This window comes from Ambystoma mexicanum, chromosome 12 (assembly GCF_040938575.1).
Source record: "Ambystoma mexicanum isolate Mex_15411 chromosome 12, UKY_AmexF1_1, whole genome shotgun sequence".
In the NCBI taxonomy this organism is placed as follows: Eukaryota; Metazoa; Chordata; class Amphibia; order Caudata; family Ambystomatidae; genus Ambystoma; species Ambystoma mexicanum.
The window spans coordinates 664915562-664936448 of record NC_090936.1 but is presented as its reverse complement, the minus strand read 5'-3'; the positions used below and the strand labels follow the sequence as shown (position 1 = coordinate 664936448).

Below are 20887 nucleotides of genomic sequence, written 5' to 3'. Positions count from 1 at the left end.
CTAGCAAGCGCATAGCTTTGCGCACCGTCACCTCCCGACTGGCTACATATTGAGGGATCTAGAAAAGCATTTTCTGAACCCTCTCGGAGGGGAAAACAAGGCCGTCTTTCGTCCGGATTAGAGACCCCCAGAAATTGTTTTGTTTGACTGGGGACTAAACTGGACTTCTTCTCGTTGATAGAGAACCCAAGACTAAAAGGAAGGTCCACGTATTTTGGGTATTCAGAAAACATGTGTTGTACGAGTCCCCTGTTATGAGCCAGTCATCGAGGAAAGGGTAAACCGGGACGGATAACCTGCGCAGGTGTGCTGCAGCTACTGCCAGGATCTTCATAAACACCCATGGCGCCGAGGCGATGCCGAAGGGGAGTATGTTGAATTGGTAATGCCTGTCCTCTATCATGAACCTTGGATATTTTCTGTGCGCTGGCAACATTGGAATATGAAAGTATGCATCTTTCATGTCCAATGTTGCCATGTAGCACCCCCCCTGTTTCAACAGTGGGACCACCTCCTGTAGCGTTACCATGCAAAACATTTGAGGTTTTATGAACTTTTTCGCTGGGCGCAGGTCTAGAACACGGCGCATGGTGAGGTCCTTTTTGGGTACAAGGAAGTACACTCAATAAATACCCTTGTTTACCTGAAGAACAGGGATGGCTTCTATGGCGTCCTTTCCCAACAGCGCTTCCACCTCTTGGTTCAGGATCTCCAGATTGTCCGGTGAATTGTGGTGGTTGGGCAAATTCCACGCAGTACCCGTGGGCGACCATCTTTATGACCCCACTGGTCTGAAGTTATCCCCTCCCATGCCGTGACGAAAGATGTTAAGAGCCCCCCGACCGGGGTGACATGGGAGGGGACACTGATCTGAAGGTCATTTCTGACCAAGGCTGCAGCTCCTCTAGGATTGGGGCCTCTACCTCTGGCTTTGCCGCATCGCTGACCCCTTGGAGGGTAGTAAGCGGGGCTCCCCGATGCTTGTCTGGTATTGAAATTTCCTGTGCCATAATTGTTCTGGTTTGCACGGGAATGCCCTCGAAGGACCGCCAAGAGTTACTTCCTCTCTGGGGGGACGGTCTCTGAGTGATCTGTTGCAGGGACTTAAGAGTTTCATGCTCTTTTTTGGCTGTTTCTAGGGCTTCATCGACCGCCTTTCCAAAGAGGTTTGCTTCTTCAATCGGCTTATTGATGAGCAAAGCCTGTGTTTCGGGCTTAAATCCTGAGGTACACAGCCAAGCGTGTCTTTTGAGTAAGGTTCCTTGGGATAAGGACCTGCCTGCTGTTTCGGCCGTGCCCAGAATGTTTAATCACATTCTGGTTCACCTGCATTCCTTCGGCCACTATAGAGAGAAGTTAAGACTTGGCGGGGTCTGGGACCTCCTGGAGGCCTTCCTGGAGTAGGTTCCACTGAGCGTCCACATAACTCGCCAACAGTGTAGTATTATTTGCTATAGGCGTGGTATATGCAACAGCCGAGGTGACTCGCTTGCCCAATGCATACAGCCTCTTGGATTCCCTATCCGGAGGTGCTTCCCTCCGTGGCAAGGGGTACTCCTGCCAGTTTCCGGGTGGTAGTCACTACCAGAGAATCAGGGGTAGCATGCCCTTTAATGTATAGTGGGTCTGAAGGAGCTGGCCGAAATAACTTTTCAACTCTTTGCTTCACTTCATGAGTTTGCGCTGGTGATACAAGAGAGGGAGCCAACCTTCTCTTAATAGAATTAAGGAGGGGAATGGCCTGGCTAGAGGGAGGTTTCTCCTTAAGAATATCCTCTACAAAGTCCTGTTCAGGCACAGCCTCTTGTGTAGGGATCTGAAAACGCTCAGCTGCCTTCTTTAACATGGTATTGAAGGCCATCTGGTCATCTACAGGTGAGGCCTGGCGAGCCAGGGTGGATGGAGGGGAATCTAGGCACAAAACATCAGTGTCCTGATCTTGATGGGGGAGCGTCCATGGGTCCCTCTCCACCTGCTGGGTTTCTTCCCAATTGTCTGTGGCATCCGCCTGATCCTACTCATAATTCTGTAGAAAGGAAGTTTCTTACTCTTCATTATAAATGTCTCTATAAGTGTCCATTTGGACAATGTCTTCATGCTGGACAGGTACAGAAGGCTGATCTTCTTGTAGATGTGTTGATTGAAGATTAGGCTCTCCACAAGATCTTTTCGGGGAAGGATGCTCAGAAAAACTGGGCGGTCCATACACCCTTCAAATTTCTCCCTTGTCCATTTAGAGGATCCAGAAGGGCCTATGGGTGGAAAAACGTCGTCTTCCGCCCTATGGCGTCGAAGATTGCCTCGTATGGCGTTAGAAAGAGGCTCTTGACTGTCATAGTAATCGGGATGCTATGGCGTATACACGGCCTGTCCCATGCTTTTCGGCGGAACGGGAATAAGCCCAACCACCAAAGTAATTCTCTCAATGCTTTCTTTGATAATCGCTGAATCCGCGTGAGACAAAGGTTCTGAAGGACTAGCGGTAGATTTATTACCTTCCGCAGTGTTCGAGGGCCTGTCAGTTTTTCGACTTGAGACCTAGTCGTGATTTTTGGGCCTACCTCGGCCTTCGGGACCGTCGGATTTCCGCGCTTCGGCGTGTGCACCTGATTTAGGGGTAGCGCCCTTGTTTGATTTAAGATGCCCAGTCGCAAGATGCTGCTGCGGATGCGGGGAAGGCTTTGGATCTGTATGATCCGAGGAAACCACCAAAATTTTCGACGGTCCTGTTAGCGCGTTCACCTTTTCCGACGTACCTGTCGAAATAGGTGTAGGGGTTGTGTGCTTAGTGAGATGCGATTGTACGCCCCTGTCGCCGGGTGTTGTCCCTGAAGGGAGACGAGAGGCAGGCCTTGAAGGGTCGGGGACGGGAGTGGCGGACCTAGAAGTATCCACCTCAAGGTCTATCACATCCGCAACGGATGCTTGGTCATCAGAAGTTCCCCCGTCACTTTCGGCAGGTGTGGCGGTGGGGTAAGAGGGCTCCTCTTGAGACATGCCGTACGCGGCCCACCGCTTTACTCTGTGCTCCACAAGGGCCTTATGTCGAAGGAGTTTCCATGCCGCACACCGGTTCTCGTCGTGATCTAAGGGGAGACAGGCGTTGCACTACTGTGCTCGTCTTTCCAAGGATATCTGACCCTACAATTAGGGCAGAACCTAAAAGGAGTCTTTTCCATAGAAAAAGGGGAAGATGACCCGACCTAAAGGGTAAAGAGGGGGAAAGAGGAAATGCATACTGAAAATATGGCCACCCCGACCCCACTCTCCCTACTGTAAAGGTCGGCCGGAGGGCCCGACCACGTGGAAGTTGCGGCCGCCGGATTTTAGGCGCCGAAATATACCGCTGTAGACAATTCCCCTGCCGTCTTCCTCGAAGTTGTTTTTGTCGAAGTGACTTAACAGGGAAACCGACAAGTTGGTTAAAGATAAACAATGTCTATGTAAGAGCTTCGCTATAGGGCCACCAGTTATTTGGGTGGAAAAAAACAATCTGAGGGACCTCGGCGCGTGAGGGATTTTGGGTACACTACACGTCACGATAGGGATAGTGTTACAGACACGCCTATGCCGACGTCCCCTTTCGGTCCCCGAAAGACAAGATGCAATACTCTGCGGTTACCACTGGATGTCGGACCATATGCACAACATGTGACTCTAAGCAGAACAAACATCAGAATCGTGTGTTACTATTATATTGCCCCCTTCTGAAGGCTTACTCAAACTGACTGTTAAATAAATTAATTGTTTAATCAAGAAACCTTGAGTGCAATAGTTTATTTGAATACTTGTCACTGTGAATCTCTGTGCAACTCCCAGACAGCTCACATTGACCCCTCTTGATAAGCCTGGCTGGTCAACACGCTACCAAAACTGTAGCACAAGCCTATACCAAAGGTTGGGTTTCCTATACCTGTAGTCAGAGTTGTTGTAGTGTTCCCAAAGGGTACTGCATAGAAACTTTGCCTAACAAAAAAGGTATAGACCATGAATTTAGTTCCAACCAGCCAACTGATGTACGTTCCTCTATACATGGTCCTCAAGCCGAGTTCTCATTAGAAGTTAGTGAACGTATTACTACACAAGCAGCCCTCAAAAGCCCTGGCCCTGATGTGATTCTAGTGGACCTCTTAAGCCTAACCTAGACCTCTGGGCTCCGTTTTTAAAGAATGCTTTTAATGCCATTTGGGACACCAGTCAAATCCCCAGGAGCTGGAGAAAGGCCCTTGTGCTGATCTATAAGAAGGGTGATCAGGTGGCTCTCAATCATACCGCCCAATCTCGCTACTGGACACAGCTTGCAAGCTCTTTGTCGAACTGGTTTGCACCAAGCTAAATGAGTGGGTATTGGCAGAAGGGATTTTAGCGGAGTCACAGGGAGGGTTCTGCTCCGGATTAGGCACGAGAGAGCAAACTCAATCTCTATCTCTTAGTGGCAAAATACTATTACTTATACAAAGCACCAATGTACTTGGCTTTTATGGACCGCTCTACTGCATTTGAGATGGTTAACAGGGCCACACTGAGCGGGCTTCGAAGGATTAAAAATACCTCCACACTTTAAAGCAGTAATAAAGCTTTTACACTTTGATACTCAAGCAATTATCCATTTTGGACCAATCAGTGAGTTTAGGGAGTATTTCAACATAGGTAAGGGGTGCAAGACAGACACTCTACACTAGTGTTTTAGAGTTAGTTGAAGGCTATGCTCACCAACAGCCCCATGATTGGTGGCGTACATATTCCAGAACTAAGTTACACAGATGTAGTCTTAGTTTATTAACTTTTTCATTTGTAAAGCACCTCAGCATCAGGGCGCTGTTGCGAAACCAGTTACATACAAGCATAAAAACAAGCAAACTTGAGCAAAGTAATACCATGTCCCCATCCTCCCATCGAGAGATGGTAATTAGTCAGCTTGAATTCAACTCTCTTTGACCAGGTTCTGAGCGCCAGGCTTAATCTTTAGGCAGCCATGTTTTTAAGGCCTTGTGGAACGTCCAGTAAGCGGCTTCTGCTCTTAGGGCCAGTGGCAGGGCGTTCCAGTCGATTCTGGAGTCTCCTCCTCTGGCTTTTAAAACACTTTTGGTATGGTCAGACAGTGAGCGTGGATGGCCCGTACCGGTCTGTTAGATTTGGTTTTCACGATTTTTTGCGACAGGTTTTGGGGTGCAGCATTACATAAACATTTGTGTGTGATTGACTGAATTTTTAAAATAATCCTTTTGCGAATAGGGAGCCAGTGCACTTTTTTCTCATGGCAGAGATGTGGTCCCTTTTCGGGAAGTTGAACGCAGCCTGTAGGGCGTTGTTTTGGATTATCTGTAGTTTAAGTTCTGTTTGGACGTTCCTGCAAAGAGGGCCTTACAATAATCTAGTCTGTCCCCGGTGATTGCTCGGGCGATAGTTAGGCAGATGGTCCGTGTCAGGAAATGTCTGGCTGCATTGATGAGCTTGGCTGTATATGCAGCTGGTGAGGCGATCGCGTTCACTTGTTTAGTAAGGGAGAGGGATGCATCTAGGTGGACGCCCCAATGTTTTTACTGATGTGGATACTGGGATCTGTATTCAGTCTATGGTGAAGGAGGCGAGTACAGGTTAACATTTTTTCAACAAGGCTGGAGATTCCACCAGTATTATCTCTGCCTTGTCGTCATTTAAGCACAGGTAGTTCTCTGCCATCCAAGCTTGGCTGGTCGAGTAGGTGTTGTTAACGGTAAGGGAGTCTTCAAATACCTGACAGTTGGAGGAGGATTTGGGTGTCATCGGCATAGTTTGTGCAGGATATGCCGATGTCATCCAGGAGGTCGAAAAGGGGCAGTGAAAATGCTGTAGAGGGAGGGGGGAGATGCATGAGCCTTTCAGGACGCCGCAGTGAGTGGGCATTGGTGAGGCACTGGCGAGGTCTGAGAACACTCCTGTGGATCTTCCTTTCAGGAAAGAGGCTGCACAGGTGGTCGCTTCATGCAAGAAATTACCTGCTTCTGTTAGGTGGTGGCAGAGTATTGTGGTCCACCAGGTGAAAGGCGGCCGAGAGGTTGAGTAGGAGGAAGAACGCTGGTTTTCCCTCATCTCTAAAAGCATCCAACTGATTCTTTAGATCAAGGAGTGCTGATTCCGTGCCGTGACCCAGCCAGCGTCCAGATTGGTGCATCCCTAGGATGTGGTTGGTTTCTAGGTAGGATTGCATTTGATTGTATGATGCCCTGTCTAGGATTTTTAGCAAGAATGGTACTGTTGTGATGAGACGGTTATTGTTCGGGACCGACGGTTGGAGTTTTTTTTTTTTTATATATAATGGGAGGACCGAAGATTCTTTGAGGCTGGCCGGGTCTAGTCTAGATGTGAATGAGGAGTTAATGCATTTGGTTATGAATGGAACAATGGCTTCTGAGCAATCTTTGATGTTAGCTGGACACATGTCCCCTTTACATCTGATGGGTTTTAGGTTTTTGAGAATGTTGGCTATTTCTATTTCTGAGATTTCTATGAAATGGAATTGGGGTGGCTTGGGCAGTTTGGTCGGAGTAGTGTGGCAGGGGATTGCTTAGGTTAGGGCTAGTTTCTTTTCAATGTTCTGTTAAAGGGTGCCAGTTTTCAAGCGCATGGAATCCTGGACCTTGAGGCACCAGTTCTCATCTTTGCAGATAGTGGAGGGGCGGGGGGTGAGGAAGGCGACTAACAGAGATTTTTAAGATTTTCTGTCAGTTGGAGTTAGCATCAGCTATTCTTCTGTTAGAAGTGTTCACTTTCGCTGTGCCAATGGCCTGTTTGTATCCGATGGCCATCAGGTTGAATGCGGTTTTGCAGTGATAGAATGCACTTTTTTACAGATGGCTTCCGCCTGTCTTTTTTTGCACGCAGCGCTTATAGGTCTGAGGTGAACCAGGTGTTAAAGTGACTTGCTGGTTTGGATTTCAAGGGAGTAATCGTGCTACCAGGGTTACTGCTTTGGTTAGAGGGCTGGTGTAGATATCTACCAGTACATTTGGGACTGTGGCCTTAAGGTGATTTGGGCAGAGTGGGGGGGGAGACTGTTTCTTTGGCTATCTTCCTGGAGCTGCGGGACATGGACTGGGGCAAGGCTGTGCTTAGTGTCGGTTTTCGCTGGGGGATGGTGAAGCTTATGGTGTGGTGGTCTGACCATGGGCATTGGGCACTGGCTGTGATGGTGATCTGGCTGTTCAGGTTGGCTATCCAGACTAATGTTCTACCTTTAGCGTGTGTGGGGGCCGAGACAAAGTGTTTAAAACCTAGGTCTGATAGTGTGTTGGCAACTGCAGTAGCAGTTGTGTCTGCAGGGTCATTGAGGCCTAAGTACACGTCCCCCCGGAGTACGATTCTCGACATAGGCTTGATGTTATCACCTACCATATGCATGAGGTCCGCTACACAAGCTGTGGTTGCGCCTGGGGGTCGGTAGATAATGTGAATGGTGGTGCAGTCAGAATGGGAGGATGTGAGCTTCACAGAGAGGAGCTTCCAATTTCTCTCCATAGGCCAGTCAAGGGGTCCGATTTGGAGGGTGTCTCTAAATACGAGTGCTACGCATCCACCCCTCATATACAATCTAGAGCATCCAAGTATAGTAAAGCCTTGAGGAAGAGCTCGGACTAGGGCAGGGTCTGAGGCTTGGTAACCAGATTTGCGTAATGGCTACTAGGTCTAATTTTTGTGATGTGATTAAATTGTTTATGTTAAGGGCGTGGGCAGGGAGCGACGTAGCATTGATGAGGGCTCCTTTGACAAGAGTACAGGGTGCTTAAGCTTGGGGTGCAGATGGTATCGAGTCGGGGCTTGGCAATTATGAATGCGTGATGTGGTACTGCTAAGTAAGGTGGTTTTAGCATTAAGCAGTGTGGCCTGGATATAAGGGCGGTTGGTGTTTGATGCTGTGGGGACTGTTTGGGGGCAATAGTGGGCTGCCTTCTGTTTCCAAGAGTGTGACTGCTGTCTCTAGATTGAACTAGCCCCGAGGGCTTGTTGCTCATGGGGTTCTTATAGGGAGGACAATTGATGTTTGCGGTGGGTGACAGTTAGTTGGGGTGCGTTCTTCGGCCTAAGTGTGGATTCTTCTAGCCTTGGGATGTAGTGATGAGGCACCCTGAGGCAAGTCACAGTATCCTCCATTTCCCTTTCACCATGAGTCCAATGTTCCCCAAGCCTTTATAGGCTGTCAACCCCCCTTCCCAACTTTTCTTGTAAATCATCCCCAAAAACACACCAGTTATATACTGGGACGAGGAAGAGACCAACTAGAGAGGTTGTATACGAATTGATCGTTTTACAACAGCTCGAATGACAATTGACCTTTTCACAATTGACCGAATTGTGAAGGTCAATTGTACCATATATGTGGGGGGAAACCCCCCACCCAACGCCAAACCCATATATATATGTAGAAAAAGGGACTGGAAACCAATCCGGGTTACATCGGTACTCCGGCTGTGATCAAAGCGAAAGGCTGGCTGTCTTCAATAAATCCACACACAGACTTGTGTTCCGTGCAGTCAAAGTGTCCTTTATTGTTTAAGATACATGGACAAAGGAGGCAGCAACGGTCTTAGGTGCAAGAAAGGAACGACGCGTTTCACCCTACTCGGGCTTCGTCAGGTAAGTGACATAGAGAGAGGACTGTGGTATTATATAGACAAGTGTATGAGTCCTTTTTCAATGTTTTGCACTAAAATAAGGTAACAAGTGGTAGACAAAAATGCAGCCATGTTGGTACCTACATAACAACACATCTCAGTGCATTTATAAGAGACACGGCATTTTCATAAACAGTGTAGCGGTTCGAAACATGTTTGTTTGATCAAACCAAATGTCCCAAGTGGGTAAGGGGTGGACAGAAAGCCTGAGATTACTGATATTGAATCACTGATATTAAATCATGTGGTTTCATCTTGGTATTTGCCAATGTCAATAAAATTAGGTAAGACGATCGTACATCTCAAAAAATTGTTTTACAACATATATGTTGCAGACATCAAAATTGAGATATGCGGGTGTTTTATAGGTAATAAAGTGCTGCATGCTTTGTAAACATTGAAAAACGGTTGTTTGATAAAGTGCTGAGTGCTATCAATAAAGTGCATAGTACAAAGTGCATATTGCAAAATCGCAAGTGATTGGGAATTAAATCTAGAGGCGGTACTTAACCCTTGCGGGTGCCTCTAATATGTATTCTATCCCACTCAAATCTCTGTATATCATAAGTATCAAAAATGTTGATATTAATGGGCAGTGTGTTACCCTCGCGGGCGCCCAAATGCTGTGACATGACATATATATATTTTTTTTTTCGGTCAATTGTGAAAGGGTCAATTGTGACCCTTTAAATTCGGTCAATTGTTCATTCGAACAATTGTAAACGACCAATTTGGGTAATACCACTAGAGATACTCAGACTCTATTGTCCCATACACATATCAACACCAGTTAGGTACTGGGAAGAGGAGGAGGCAACTAACAGTAATACAGAACTCCCAAAACAGCAATGCACGGTTTAGTCTTTTTCAGACCAATCAACCTGGCGGGAGGTTTAAAATATGAAGATTGAAGAAAATGTACAGCTGCGGAAGCAGGCAGCAGGACTGCTGTGCAAGAGCAGACCTTTGTGGGACATGGCATGGCAAACAGAGTGCTCGATGAACCAGAGAAGATGCAGCGGGAAACTCAGCGAAAGGAAGCTGGATGTCGGTGGCAGAGTACATAAGAGTAACTGGCGTGAGCAGGGGAAACTGCTGAGCGAGTACGCTCCGCTAGATAGGCATCACTGGTAGAGTGAAGCCACATGGAGACTACGCGTGGAGCTGAGGGTAGAGAGGTGGGGGGGAGGGAGAGGGGCTAGGAGAGAGAGAGGGGCACACAGCCGGGAGCCTTGCAGAACACTGTAAGCACAGACCGGTGAGTCAGCAAAAGTATAGGTTTTGCACACACCGGGATGCCAGGCGAGAATGTAATACTTGTAAGAAAGTTAATGAAAGCTCTGCATTATCTGTCTCATTCATGATGCATTCACACAACACAAACAATTGCAACTCACTACATGGAAAGCACATTGTCCTCTGTAAAGATTGCAAGAGGAAACATTTTACTAAATGAAGTACTGTAATACAGTTAAGAAATTCACACAACACTTACCTTGTTTTGTTTGAATAAGTGCGCAATTCCAGTTGTTAGGGACTTCACTGCACCACTCTTCTGCTCCATCATCTTCTCAAGATTCAAATTAAGGCCAGTGACTGACAAAATAGAACACAGAATCACACATATTGAATAATTAAAGCACATGCAAAAATAACCACGGGCAATACCAGCATTGCAGGTTGTCCATTGAAAATACATGCTATGCATTCTGCTGTCATTTAGAGGCTACATTGAGAACAGGTGATTTGTATTCAAGCAGAAGCATTGTGTGGTCAACTGGAACCCCTAAATCCTGTAATGTCTCAACAACAAACATACAATCCAAGAGTGCAGTTGCTTCAAATGACTTAATTTTTAGTACCCTTGTAATCTTGGGGAGATTGAGCAAGTCGCATTTGAATTCATTATGGACATTAAACACAAACTGGCAGCAAGTGAAGATTCACGGTCCAAGAGTCCGAGGTAAAACAGCTTCACAGAAAAGGTTATTAATGGCACTTGCCTCATTTTGCTACATGTTCATAACCAGAGATGAGGGCTTTGCAAAGATGGTTTAAGTTACTTACCTGTAACTATTGTTCGCCAGCATGGGTGTGGCATTCACATGCTCATGAATATTCCCTACCGTCAGGCTGGGAATCCTCAGTAAAAGAAAAAACAGTTTAACTTTCACTTTAAAATTGTATTTCTCCTCTAAACCAATCAATGTCCTCTCGGTCATACTGCCCCCATCCAATGGCAGTCCTCTCCTTAAGCTCCACCCTGGTGGGCATCTTCGGATTTGGTAAACACGTACAGTGGCAGTATGAACTAAGAAGAATCACAGAGGGGAGGGCGGTAGGTTTTGCATGTGAATCCATGCCAGACCCATGCTGGAGAACAATAGTTACAGATGAAAACCTTAAACATTCTCCAGCATGGTGTCTGTCATGGATTCACATGCTCATGAATAAAGATTACACAGCAGTAAATAAACAACCACCGAAGGTGGCAAAGCTCAACAGAAACAATCACCGCTGGAACAGACTCACCTCAAACAAACAGGTTGCGTACCACCGCTTGGCCGATTTAGGGCTTCTCCCTGGAATCCCTGTAAACGCAGTAGAACCTCGTGAAGGTGTGCGTGGACCTCCACGTAGCAGCCCTACAGATGTTGAGCAGGGGCACACCAGAGAAACACAGTCGTAGCTGTAATGTCTCTGGTGGAGTGGGCTCTCAAGACGGCCTGGCAGCGGCCTAGTAGCCAGTCAATGACAGTGCATGATGCAACATGAGCCACCTGGAGATGGAAGCTTTCAACAAGGCCTTTCCATGATTTACTGGTCCAAAATTGACGAATAGCTGATAAGTCTTCCGAAAATCAGTTGTACATGCCATGTAGAATTTCAAGGCACGAGCAAGGTCCAACGCATCCAAGGCCCTCTCCGCCAGCGACCGACGTATTCAGAAAGTAGAAAGGCAACACTAAAGGTTTGTTGAGGTGGAATTCAGACAGTACCTTTGGCATAAAGGAGGGATGTGCTCGAAGTACCAACCTTGAAGCGTGGAAAGACAAATAAGGCTGCTTGCAAGACCAGACCTGAATCTCCCAACCCACCGGGCCGAGGTGGATAGCCACGAGGAAAGGAAGAAAGAAACTTGAGCGGAGTCTGATGCATGGGTTCAAAAGGCACTCCCATGAGCTTAGTTAGCAAAACATTGAGCTCCCAAGCTGGGAGAGGAGCCTTGACAGGCGTGAAAGTCCTGAAGAGCTCCTTAAGGAACTCTTTGAGGAGCCTGTGAGACCACCGCAAAGGTCTGCCCGGAGACACAGTGTAGCTGGATATGGCGGCAAGATGCACCTTGATAGAGGCTTGAGCTCGTCCCGCTTTGGCCAAGGAAAGCAAGTATGGCAGGAGTTGCGGAGCCGTGACACGCAGAGGGGTAATCTTCTGAGTCCGGCACCACACAGAGAAGCGTTTCCATTTATGTCTGTAGCACTTCAACAATGACGAGGCTCTGGCCAGGATGTCCTTACATTCTGCAGCTAAAGCGTAGCCCTCCAAACTGTAGGGCTGCGGGAGCCATGCCCTCAGGTTCAGAGACGCTGGGTCGCGAGGCAGAATCGCCCCCCCTTTCTCCGGCGAGGAGGCAGGGGACAGCGGTAGCCTGATGGACGGGGCCACTGACAGGCGTATTATTTCTGGATACCAGATCTGCCTCGGCCATGCCGGGGCAATGAGTATTATCCTGCAGTGGCACTGTGGGTGTGTTGATCACACGTAGGAGTGGAAACGGGGAGAAAGCATATATGAACTGTCCCACCCACGGGAACGAGACTGCGTCCCCCAAGCTCCTCGGCTGAGGGTACCTGCTGACAAATCACTGGCACTTGGTGTTCGCCACAGTCGCGAAGAGATCGATCTGGGGTAATCCCATTTGTCGAACAGTAGATACAGCTAGTTCTGGTGAAGCTCCCACTCGTGGCAAGAACGCAGATCCCTGCTGAACGAGACAGCAATGGTGTGTTCTTGACTCCTGCCAGGTGAAACGGAACAAGGAACATGCCTTGACGAATGGCACACTGCCACAAGTCTGGGGCTTCTTTGGAGAGTGCCAGAGACAGGGTCCACCCTGTTTCCAGATTTAGAACATGGTCGTGGTGTTGTATGAAGATCCTCACCACCTTGTCTTTCAATGACGGCAGAAAAGACTTGAGGGCCAAGAATAGTTTCAGGATGTTAATGTGCTGGTCCTTTTCCTCCGTTTGCCAGAGGCCTGTGGTGTGCAACTGTTCGGTGTGGGCTCGCCATCCCTCTAGAGTGGTGTCCGTGGTGACCATCTACTGGTAAGGTGGAACCTGAAACGGAGCTCCCTGGACGAGATGCTGCCGAACACCCCAACATTATCACCCGACTGAACTCCTCGCTGAGATCTTTTCTATAAAGTTCCCAGATACCTGCACCCACCACGCATCCAGGAACTATTGGAGAGGTCTAATGTGCAGTCAGCAGAGGTGAACAAGGTTTATGCAGGAGGACAACATGCCTGTGCTGACGACAAACGCTGCACCTTGCCTTATACAATTTTCACCCTCTCCTCTGAGGGAGACGCCAAGCACATCCCTGTGCTTAGACCGGCACCTAGGAATAGAGTGTGCCGAGATGGTTTCAAGCAAGACTGGATAGTTTATGGAGAACCCCAGCTACATCAGCAGATGTACGATCCTCGCTGTGCTTGCTTAACAGGGAATGCAAGCGGGCACGAAGCAGCAGTCGTCCAGATGGGGGTATACATGGATGGCCTGCAGACGAAGATCTGCCGCCACCAGGGCCAGGCACTTCGTAAACACCCTTGGGCCGACTTCAGGCCGAAAGGCAGAGCCTTGAGCTAGTAGTACTGATCCTGAACTGCGAATCGCAGGAACTTGCAGTGTTTTTTGTGAATCAGGATGTGGAAGTAGGTCGAACGATGTCAGAAAATCTCTCTGCTCCAGCTGGCCGAGCATGTAGTGCAACGTGACCATCCAGAATTTTTTTTTTAGAAGTACTTGTTGAGACGACGTAGATCCAGAATCGGCATCCAACTCCCCCTTTTCTTTTGAACTAGAATTTATCTGGAATATAATCCAGAGAGCGCCTCTATTGCCCCTTTTCTGAACATGGACCACACCCCGTGCAGAAGCTGCGGCCCGTGTAATTCGTGTAGTTGAATCAGAGAGACACAAGGACACCTGCATTGGAACTCCAAGGTGTGCCCCTGTCCAAGAGCATCAAGCACCCATCTGTCCATGGTGATCTTTTCACAAGTCAAGCCGGCCTCCGACTGCGGTGCATAAGTGGGGGCCCAGAACAACGGCTGGTTCAGACCTGCTTGGGGGAAAGTGTTCTGCCTTGCGGACGGCGCCGCTGCGGATCTCTGCTGCTTGAGGGTGCACAGGTACGCTTCTAGAGTGGAAAAGCGCAAGGGCCACCTGTAAGGGGTACTATAACCCTTTGAAGATCTTCTTGGATTTCCTCTGGAGGAGCGAAAGGACTAGGATCGTCGCTGCTGCTAAGTTCCCAGCGAACGTCCCGTCTCTGTGTCAGTCTTTATCGCCTGCAAAGACTTGTCGACCGCCCTTACAAAGAGGTTTTCCCAGTCGAAAGGCATATCTAGCAACTTTGCCAGAACGTCTTGGTGGAAATTTGTAGCCTTTAACCAACCTTGATGGTGCAGAGACACCCCATTAATCAGTCTGGCGAAAACCTGCATCTGCGATGTATACTGCCACTGTGATGGCGTAATCCGAGGCCACTTCACCTTCCTGAAAGGAAAGACTTCCTGTGCTTCAACCTTTTCATCTTTGCGTAGGAAGTCCAGGACAGGGCCCAGCTTGTACCAGAGTTCCAGGTCATAACGGAACAAAATGGCTAGGGCGTTTTCTGCCTTCATGGTAGAGGATGCCGTGTAAATTATCCTCTTGCCCATCGCATCCAGCTTCTAACCAGCCTGAACCGGGTAGCCTGTACTTCTTTTCCAATCTGTCCCGTTTCATCAGGTTGTACTTGGATTCTTCATAAGGCCTATGCCCTCTTCCCAGATGTTGTCCAGAAAAGGAACAGACAAGATGGTCTTTCTCCTGCTCTGGTCTATCCTCAGCAGCCTGTCGGTCCACATACCCGGGAGGCTCCACATGTGGGACCGCTACCCTCTCCCTCAGGAGGCTTTTAGGCTGCAGCAGCTGCCTGGTCTCTCCCTGGTGCTGGTTCCTTTGCCGCAGCTTCCGCAACCGTATCTCTCCTTGGGGGCAAAGACACCCGCTGGGCAGCCACCACTTCTTTCCTGGACCCCCTCTCTTTCAGAGCCACAGTGGACATAGTTGACTTAGACGACAAAGTGCTTGTGGCAGCCTTTGTGCAGTCCTTGACTCCGTTGAGTTGGCCTTGTTTGAAGGCTTGGCTGGCTTCGACAGGTCCTCCCCGGACTTTTCCCTCATCGGATTATCCGCGGACACCAGGGTTTTGAACAGGGTAAGCAACTTTCGGGGTTAGCAATTTTCTCTTTGAAGACGCTCCTTTCGTTGGCAGGCTCACCGTGGATGATGGGGATAGCGAATGCCTTTTGCCTGACTTGGGACCCGCATTGCGGCGAACCCAGAGGAGCTAGCATCGCAGAGCTTGACCTTTTCTTAAACCCCTGCACGTGGGGCATCCTCCAAGGACTTCGACCTCCTGCCGGAGGGAGAATGCTACTTGGAGCGGACGGTCCTGGATGAGGCTTGACCCTGCCCAGAATCTGGGTCATAGGCCTTGCTCGAATGGTGTCACACCGACATTCTGCTGTATCTGTCTTTCTTGGTTTTCTTCGAGAAACCATGGCACACTTCGCGCATTTCTCCTCATCGTGGTTCGGATGCAGGCAGTATGGTGTCGATCTTCTAAGAAGACATTTCTTAAACCACATTTCACGAGAGTTTGAAGAAGCTGCGGCCTGCCTTCTTCTCCTCAGCCATGCAAAAAGGGCACGAAGTAGGTACCAATGCCGGGCCTTCTCAAAACTTTGATGATCCGACGGTGGATAAAGACCTTCGCCAGTAGCGGTTTCTATCCTTCGTCGAATATGATGAAACAATAAATCAGTCAAATTCTCGCTATTCTGCAAAAATGTATGAAAAAATACAACATTAGCTTAGGGAGAAACAGAAGGACTCCAACACTGAAGCGTGCAATACAATTCTGAAGATGGCCACCAGGGGTGGAGCTTAGGAAGAGGACTGTAATAGGACGCTGGCAGAGGACAATGATTGGTTTAGAGGAGAAATACTGTTTTAAAGTGAAACTGAAACGGTTTTCTTTTTCCGAGGATTCAAAGCCGGACTACGGGGAATATACATGGGCAAGTCAATACATGCCAGACCCCATGCTGGAGAAAGGACTTCTAAAATGGATTTCTAGACTCTGGCATCCTGGACAGATTTTTGGAGGCCACCCTAGTTCTGGTGAACAGAGACTCAGAGGTTAGCCAAAACCCAATCAAGGTAAACGTGGAGAGCAGTCAAGAGTGAGTGGCGGGTCAGGGGGCAACACTGAGTCCACATGGTGAAGAACACAAATCAATTTAGACAGGAATTTATAAAAATCTTTATTCTAGGCCTTTACACACAGTCCAATCCCCAAGAAAAAGGGTCCTTGTGCCCATAAGTCATAGAAGCCACAATGCTTCTGCCCAGAACGTAGATACGTTCTAAATGTACTTGTGTTGGCGATTGTTCAAAAGAAGATATTCAACAAGGTGACTAGGTAAGTAAATTGTGTTCTCATCCTTCAGAGAATACTACCCCCAAATTTGACGACCAAAAGGCAGTGGAATTGAATGTTAGGAAAAAAAGGGACTGGTTCCCAATGTTATCCTATGGGAGACAGTGGGAAAAAATGCTTTGCGCCTACTTACCTCCCTGACTCAGATTTTCCCAGGTGACTTGATGGGACCGACTGGGTGCTGCTGGAGGTTCAATTTCCCACCGTTGGTTCCAGTGAGTGGTATCCAGGAACTGAGGGTGCAAGAATTCTTCCAGTCAGGTCCAGACGCAAGATGCAACCCCTCGCGATGAAGAAATGCAAGATTCACCAATGCAGGCCTCTTCAGGACACTTCACAGGACAGGGGAAATCGGAGTTCCAGCGACAGCCACTGGACACACATGACGGCAGGCGTCCTTTCAGTCGTGGTTTAAGATGCTTGTCTAGGACAGGATCCCTTGATGCTCAGACGCTGAAATGTGCATGGAAGGGGACTACCACCACAAGCAGGTGGCCCATGGAAGTTCTGGGTGCAACTGCGGAACGGCAACACTTCTGGCGAGGAAGCACACTAGAGAGCTGGTCAGTCCACCAGGTGGTCCAGTGACACTTCCGAAGGCTCATGACAGCGGGATCCTCAAGAAGGCGTTGATCACACTAGTCCAAGGGATGAAGCACCACTCAGGGTCTTCAGAGACCAGGTAGTCCAACAGGGCTTCACCGGGTGAGACACAGGAAGGGATGTCAGGCCACTTCAGGAGTCTTCTTCTGATCTTCGGTCGGCTGTTCGTCTATGAGGGATGCTTGGCTCCAACGTCAATATGAAGAAATGGATGCACGAGCAGTACTTTTATTCAAAATCCAGCACAGAAGCAAGTCCCAGTCCCCCAATGGTAAGGATATGCATCAAACAGCCAGCCAGTAGTTGTCCAATCAGCAACAACTATTGGTTTCACTCATGCCCCACACCTACACTCTCCGACACCACCGACGCGGAATGGGACTAGACAACCTAACCCCCTTCCTAGGCCTCACACAAACGCAGCACTAGCATGTGAAATCAGCAGCTTTTCCAGGCAAATGCATGACCTTGTATGGTATTTTGTAACCTGGCAAGGATGGAAGAAGGCCAAACTACAATAAGGCCAAAGAATAATAAGGCCAAAGAACAAGCGAAAATCTTGTGTCACGTGAATGTGTACACTAAAAAGAATGCAAACATTTTAAAATGCATCTAGTGTCGCAGCTTGTCTTTAGGCACATATAACAATACTTCAATTGTAAAAGTCTAGGGTGATACAAAGGTATGCCCATTGTACTGCTTTATAAAATGCAGTGTGCAAGGTTAAAAAGTTACACAAAATGTAAAAAAAGAAAAAGGATTTCAGTACCGATAGTCTGGGGATCAGTTTCCCCCATAACACATGACCAACAGGCAGGGGAAGTGAAGTTGAAGGCTTCATTCCTCATCAAAAAGTCCAAATAGGTTAAAAAGCAAAGCAAAAAGATTTGGGATCCATAGAAAATATGGAGGGAAAGTTGTAAAAAGAGAAATGTTCCTAGCAAGGAGGGCCATACCAGTGCTCAACAAAACTCAGTATTAATGCTCAATGCAGTTGCAGCTTTATTACGCATGAAACGTGCTTGTACAGTACTTGACAACTGTGCACCAGCAAAGTCGTAGTCAATGCATGTGAGGATCCACATCTCGGCTTGTAAAGTGATTTGCTGAAAGCCACCGAGAGCTGATGTGGTTCTCGATGGTCTGCAATTGTATCATTAAATAGTGTGCCTTTCCACATGAAGATTGCTACAGTGCTTACTACCAATGTTATCTGCCATTTCGTAGCACTGTAAATAGCAAGGATTGGCCGATTCAATCATACTCATCGAGCTGGATAGGATGAAAGGCTGACACATTCCAACTGGGACACGCAAAATAAATATCAACAGCAAGCCCTTAACGCACTAAGCTTTAGGACCTATTTATACAACATTTTGAAAGCCCTTGTGTTATCCAAAGTGTACACAATGTTGTCCACCAGTCACTGAGGCCTGGGAAACAACACAGGTGGTCACATACCAAAGATGCTTGTAACTCACACAACACAACTGAAAATAATAGCTGCAATCAATGTCCCCTTTCATAAATAAAACTGGTTACCAGATCTCAACAAGGGGTGAGCAAGCCAGTGTTCTAACCTGCCAGCATAGAATGATCTTCCTGACACAAGGATATTGCCTTTATTCCTTTCAGTAGCTCTGGCGTGCAAAATAAAGATAGGCTTCCAGATTAATATCTGTAAGCAGTTGGTTGCGCAAGCACAGATATAGACAGGAGCATTAAGTGAAATAAATATGGCAAAATAAGTGACATTTCTCACTGGTAAAAAGGATAAACACCTATTGTTCAACACCATAAAGTAAAGTTCATCCATGTAAAGAAATGCCATTTCTTGGAAGAATACACAATAGTCCTTGCGCTTATCAAGTAGGCCGACTCCCATCCCCCACTAGATCAGCGCTCTTCTTGTACAGCATCACTGGTTGTTGATATAAACACGCACTCCTGCACATACATTGGATTGCATGTTGTTAAACAATCTCCTCTTACTACTTTTAATGTTACTTGCAAAGGTCAGCTAATGTGTTGTGAGCCATGCAGGAAAATTCCATAATAGCAGCAGCGATTCTTCAGGATCAGATAATATTTACTTTGATCCACCTTATTTTCTGCCACACCGTGGGTATCCACCTTTTTGAGGAGCAGGCCCATCACGAGGCCCCGGTCCCAGTTTGAATCTGCCACCCCCATTCCCTACATTGGGTCGATACCAACGCCGTCCCAGATCATGCAGGAGATCGGCCTACAGACAACCGCGAAACCAATAGGCCTCCACATCTTTAATCTTTCTAACTCCCTGCTCACATCAGCAGAAAACAAAGTCCTTGCTAAGGGTTTGCCCTTCATCCCTAGCCGTCCGACATACTGGTTTCGCAAAGAAACCGATGGCAAAAAATGATTTTGCATTGTTAGGTCAAATATGTATTTCAGGATCATAACACCTGTGTACTCTATAGTGACACAGGACTTCGTCCACCCTCAACCTTCACACCTCTAGACAACATTGTGTCCAGGGATGTGCTTACTTTTGAGAAATGCATTCTTAGAGAATTTAGGAAACTCCAAAACACACGGTGGTCCATGATATTTAACCTATCTAATGAAGAAAGGAGCGCACTTCGCTTTCCAGCCAACAACAAACAGATCATTAAACCAGCGGACAAGGGAGGTGGGATTGTCGTCATGGGTCCAGATCAATATCACTGTATGGTCATGGACCTCTTAATTGTACATAGCAGCTATCTTTGCCTTTGTAGAGACCCTAAGAGTGCATTAAAAAATACCATCCAAGAAATCAACTATGGACTTGAATGCAACTGGCTCTCAGACAAGGAAGCAGTTTCTAAATACTAACCAAGGTTCTACCCCAGCCTTTTATGCCATCCCAAAAATTCACAAGGATGCACAAAATCCTCTGGGGAGACCTATCGTGGCAGGATGCGGTACTATCTTGGATGCCATTTGTCAATAAATTCACAAGTTATTGCAACCCATAAGCCAAAACACTGCCACATTTCTTATAGACCGTACATCTGTCATTGAACTTTTCGAAGGAAAGACTTTTGACCCTTCGACCAGTTTGTTGGTCACCATGGATATTGTAGCATTGTATACAAGCATTCCTCAGGACGAAGCGATTGAATGCATATGTTACATGTTAAAGGTATTTGTATTGCGCACCCTCACCAACGGAATTGGTCCCCAGGCGGATCTGTAAATGATAAAGGTGGGATGGGTTAGTAAGGTGAAGGAGGGAGTAGGATAGTGAGAGGAGTGGTGTTCTGTTGGCAGCTTCAACTCGGTATACACCGGGTGCTGAGCTTTGGTGCGGGTATTGGATCGGAGTCAGTCCGCCTGTGCTGTTGTTCAGGATTATGTGTTGTTGCAGTGTTGTGAAGTGCGTGCGGCTTGTTGTGCGAGAGATGGTTGTGTGAGTTTGAGTGGGATAAGTATGCAGAGGTTGAGCTTATATTGGTTAGTGGGTTACCTGACCTTTACCATGCTAACATTCACAGGTCTGTCTGAGTGTGGCACTTGCCGGCCCTCACATTCCCATCCAGACGCGGCGCAGACCAGAGCTCAGGACTCCATCCAGGTGTGGTCATGCCAACACTCATACTCCCACCCAGATGCGGCGCAAGCTAGTATCTGGAGACCCGTCCAGGTGTGGGCATGCTAACATTCGCAACTCCATCTGAGCGCCACGCAGGCTGGTGTTCACAACTCTGGCTGTGGCCCAGGTTAGCATTCACGTTTTTCTAGGTGCGGGCATGTTATTCTTCAATCGATCCTATCCGAGTGTGACGCAGGCCAGCGTCTATTTAGAAGCGTCTGCCAGTCTGGATATGTTC

At 47.7% G+C, this 20887-nt stretch overlaps 1 protein-coding gene across 1 annotated transcript in view; it reads right to left on the bottom strand.

Moving 5' to 3' along the window:
• DLD (dihydrolipoamide dehydrogenase) overlaps positions 1–20887 on the bottom strand; it is a 644498-nt gene that overhangs the window by 370083 nt on the left and 253528 nt on the right. The window contains exon 6 of the mRNA XM_069629155.1: positions 10147–10247. Coding sequence (XP_069485256.1) covers positions 10147–10247 — 101 coding nt within the window. The remainder of the gene's footprint in view (positions 1–10146; positions 10248–20887) is intronic.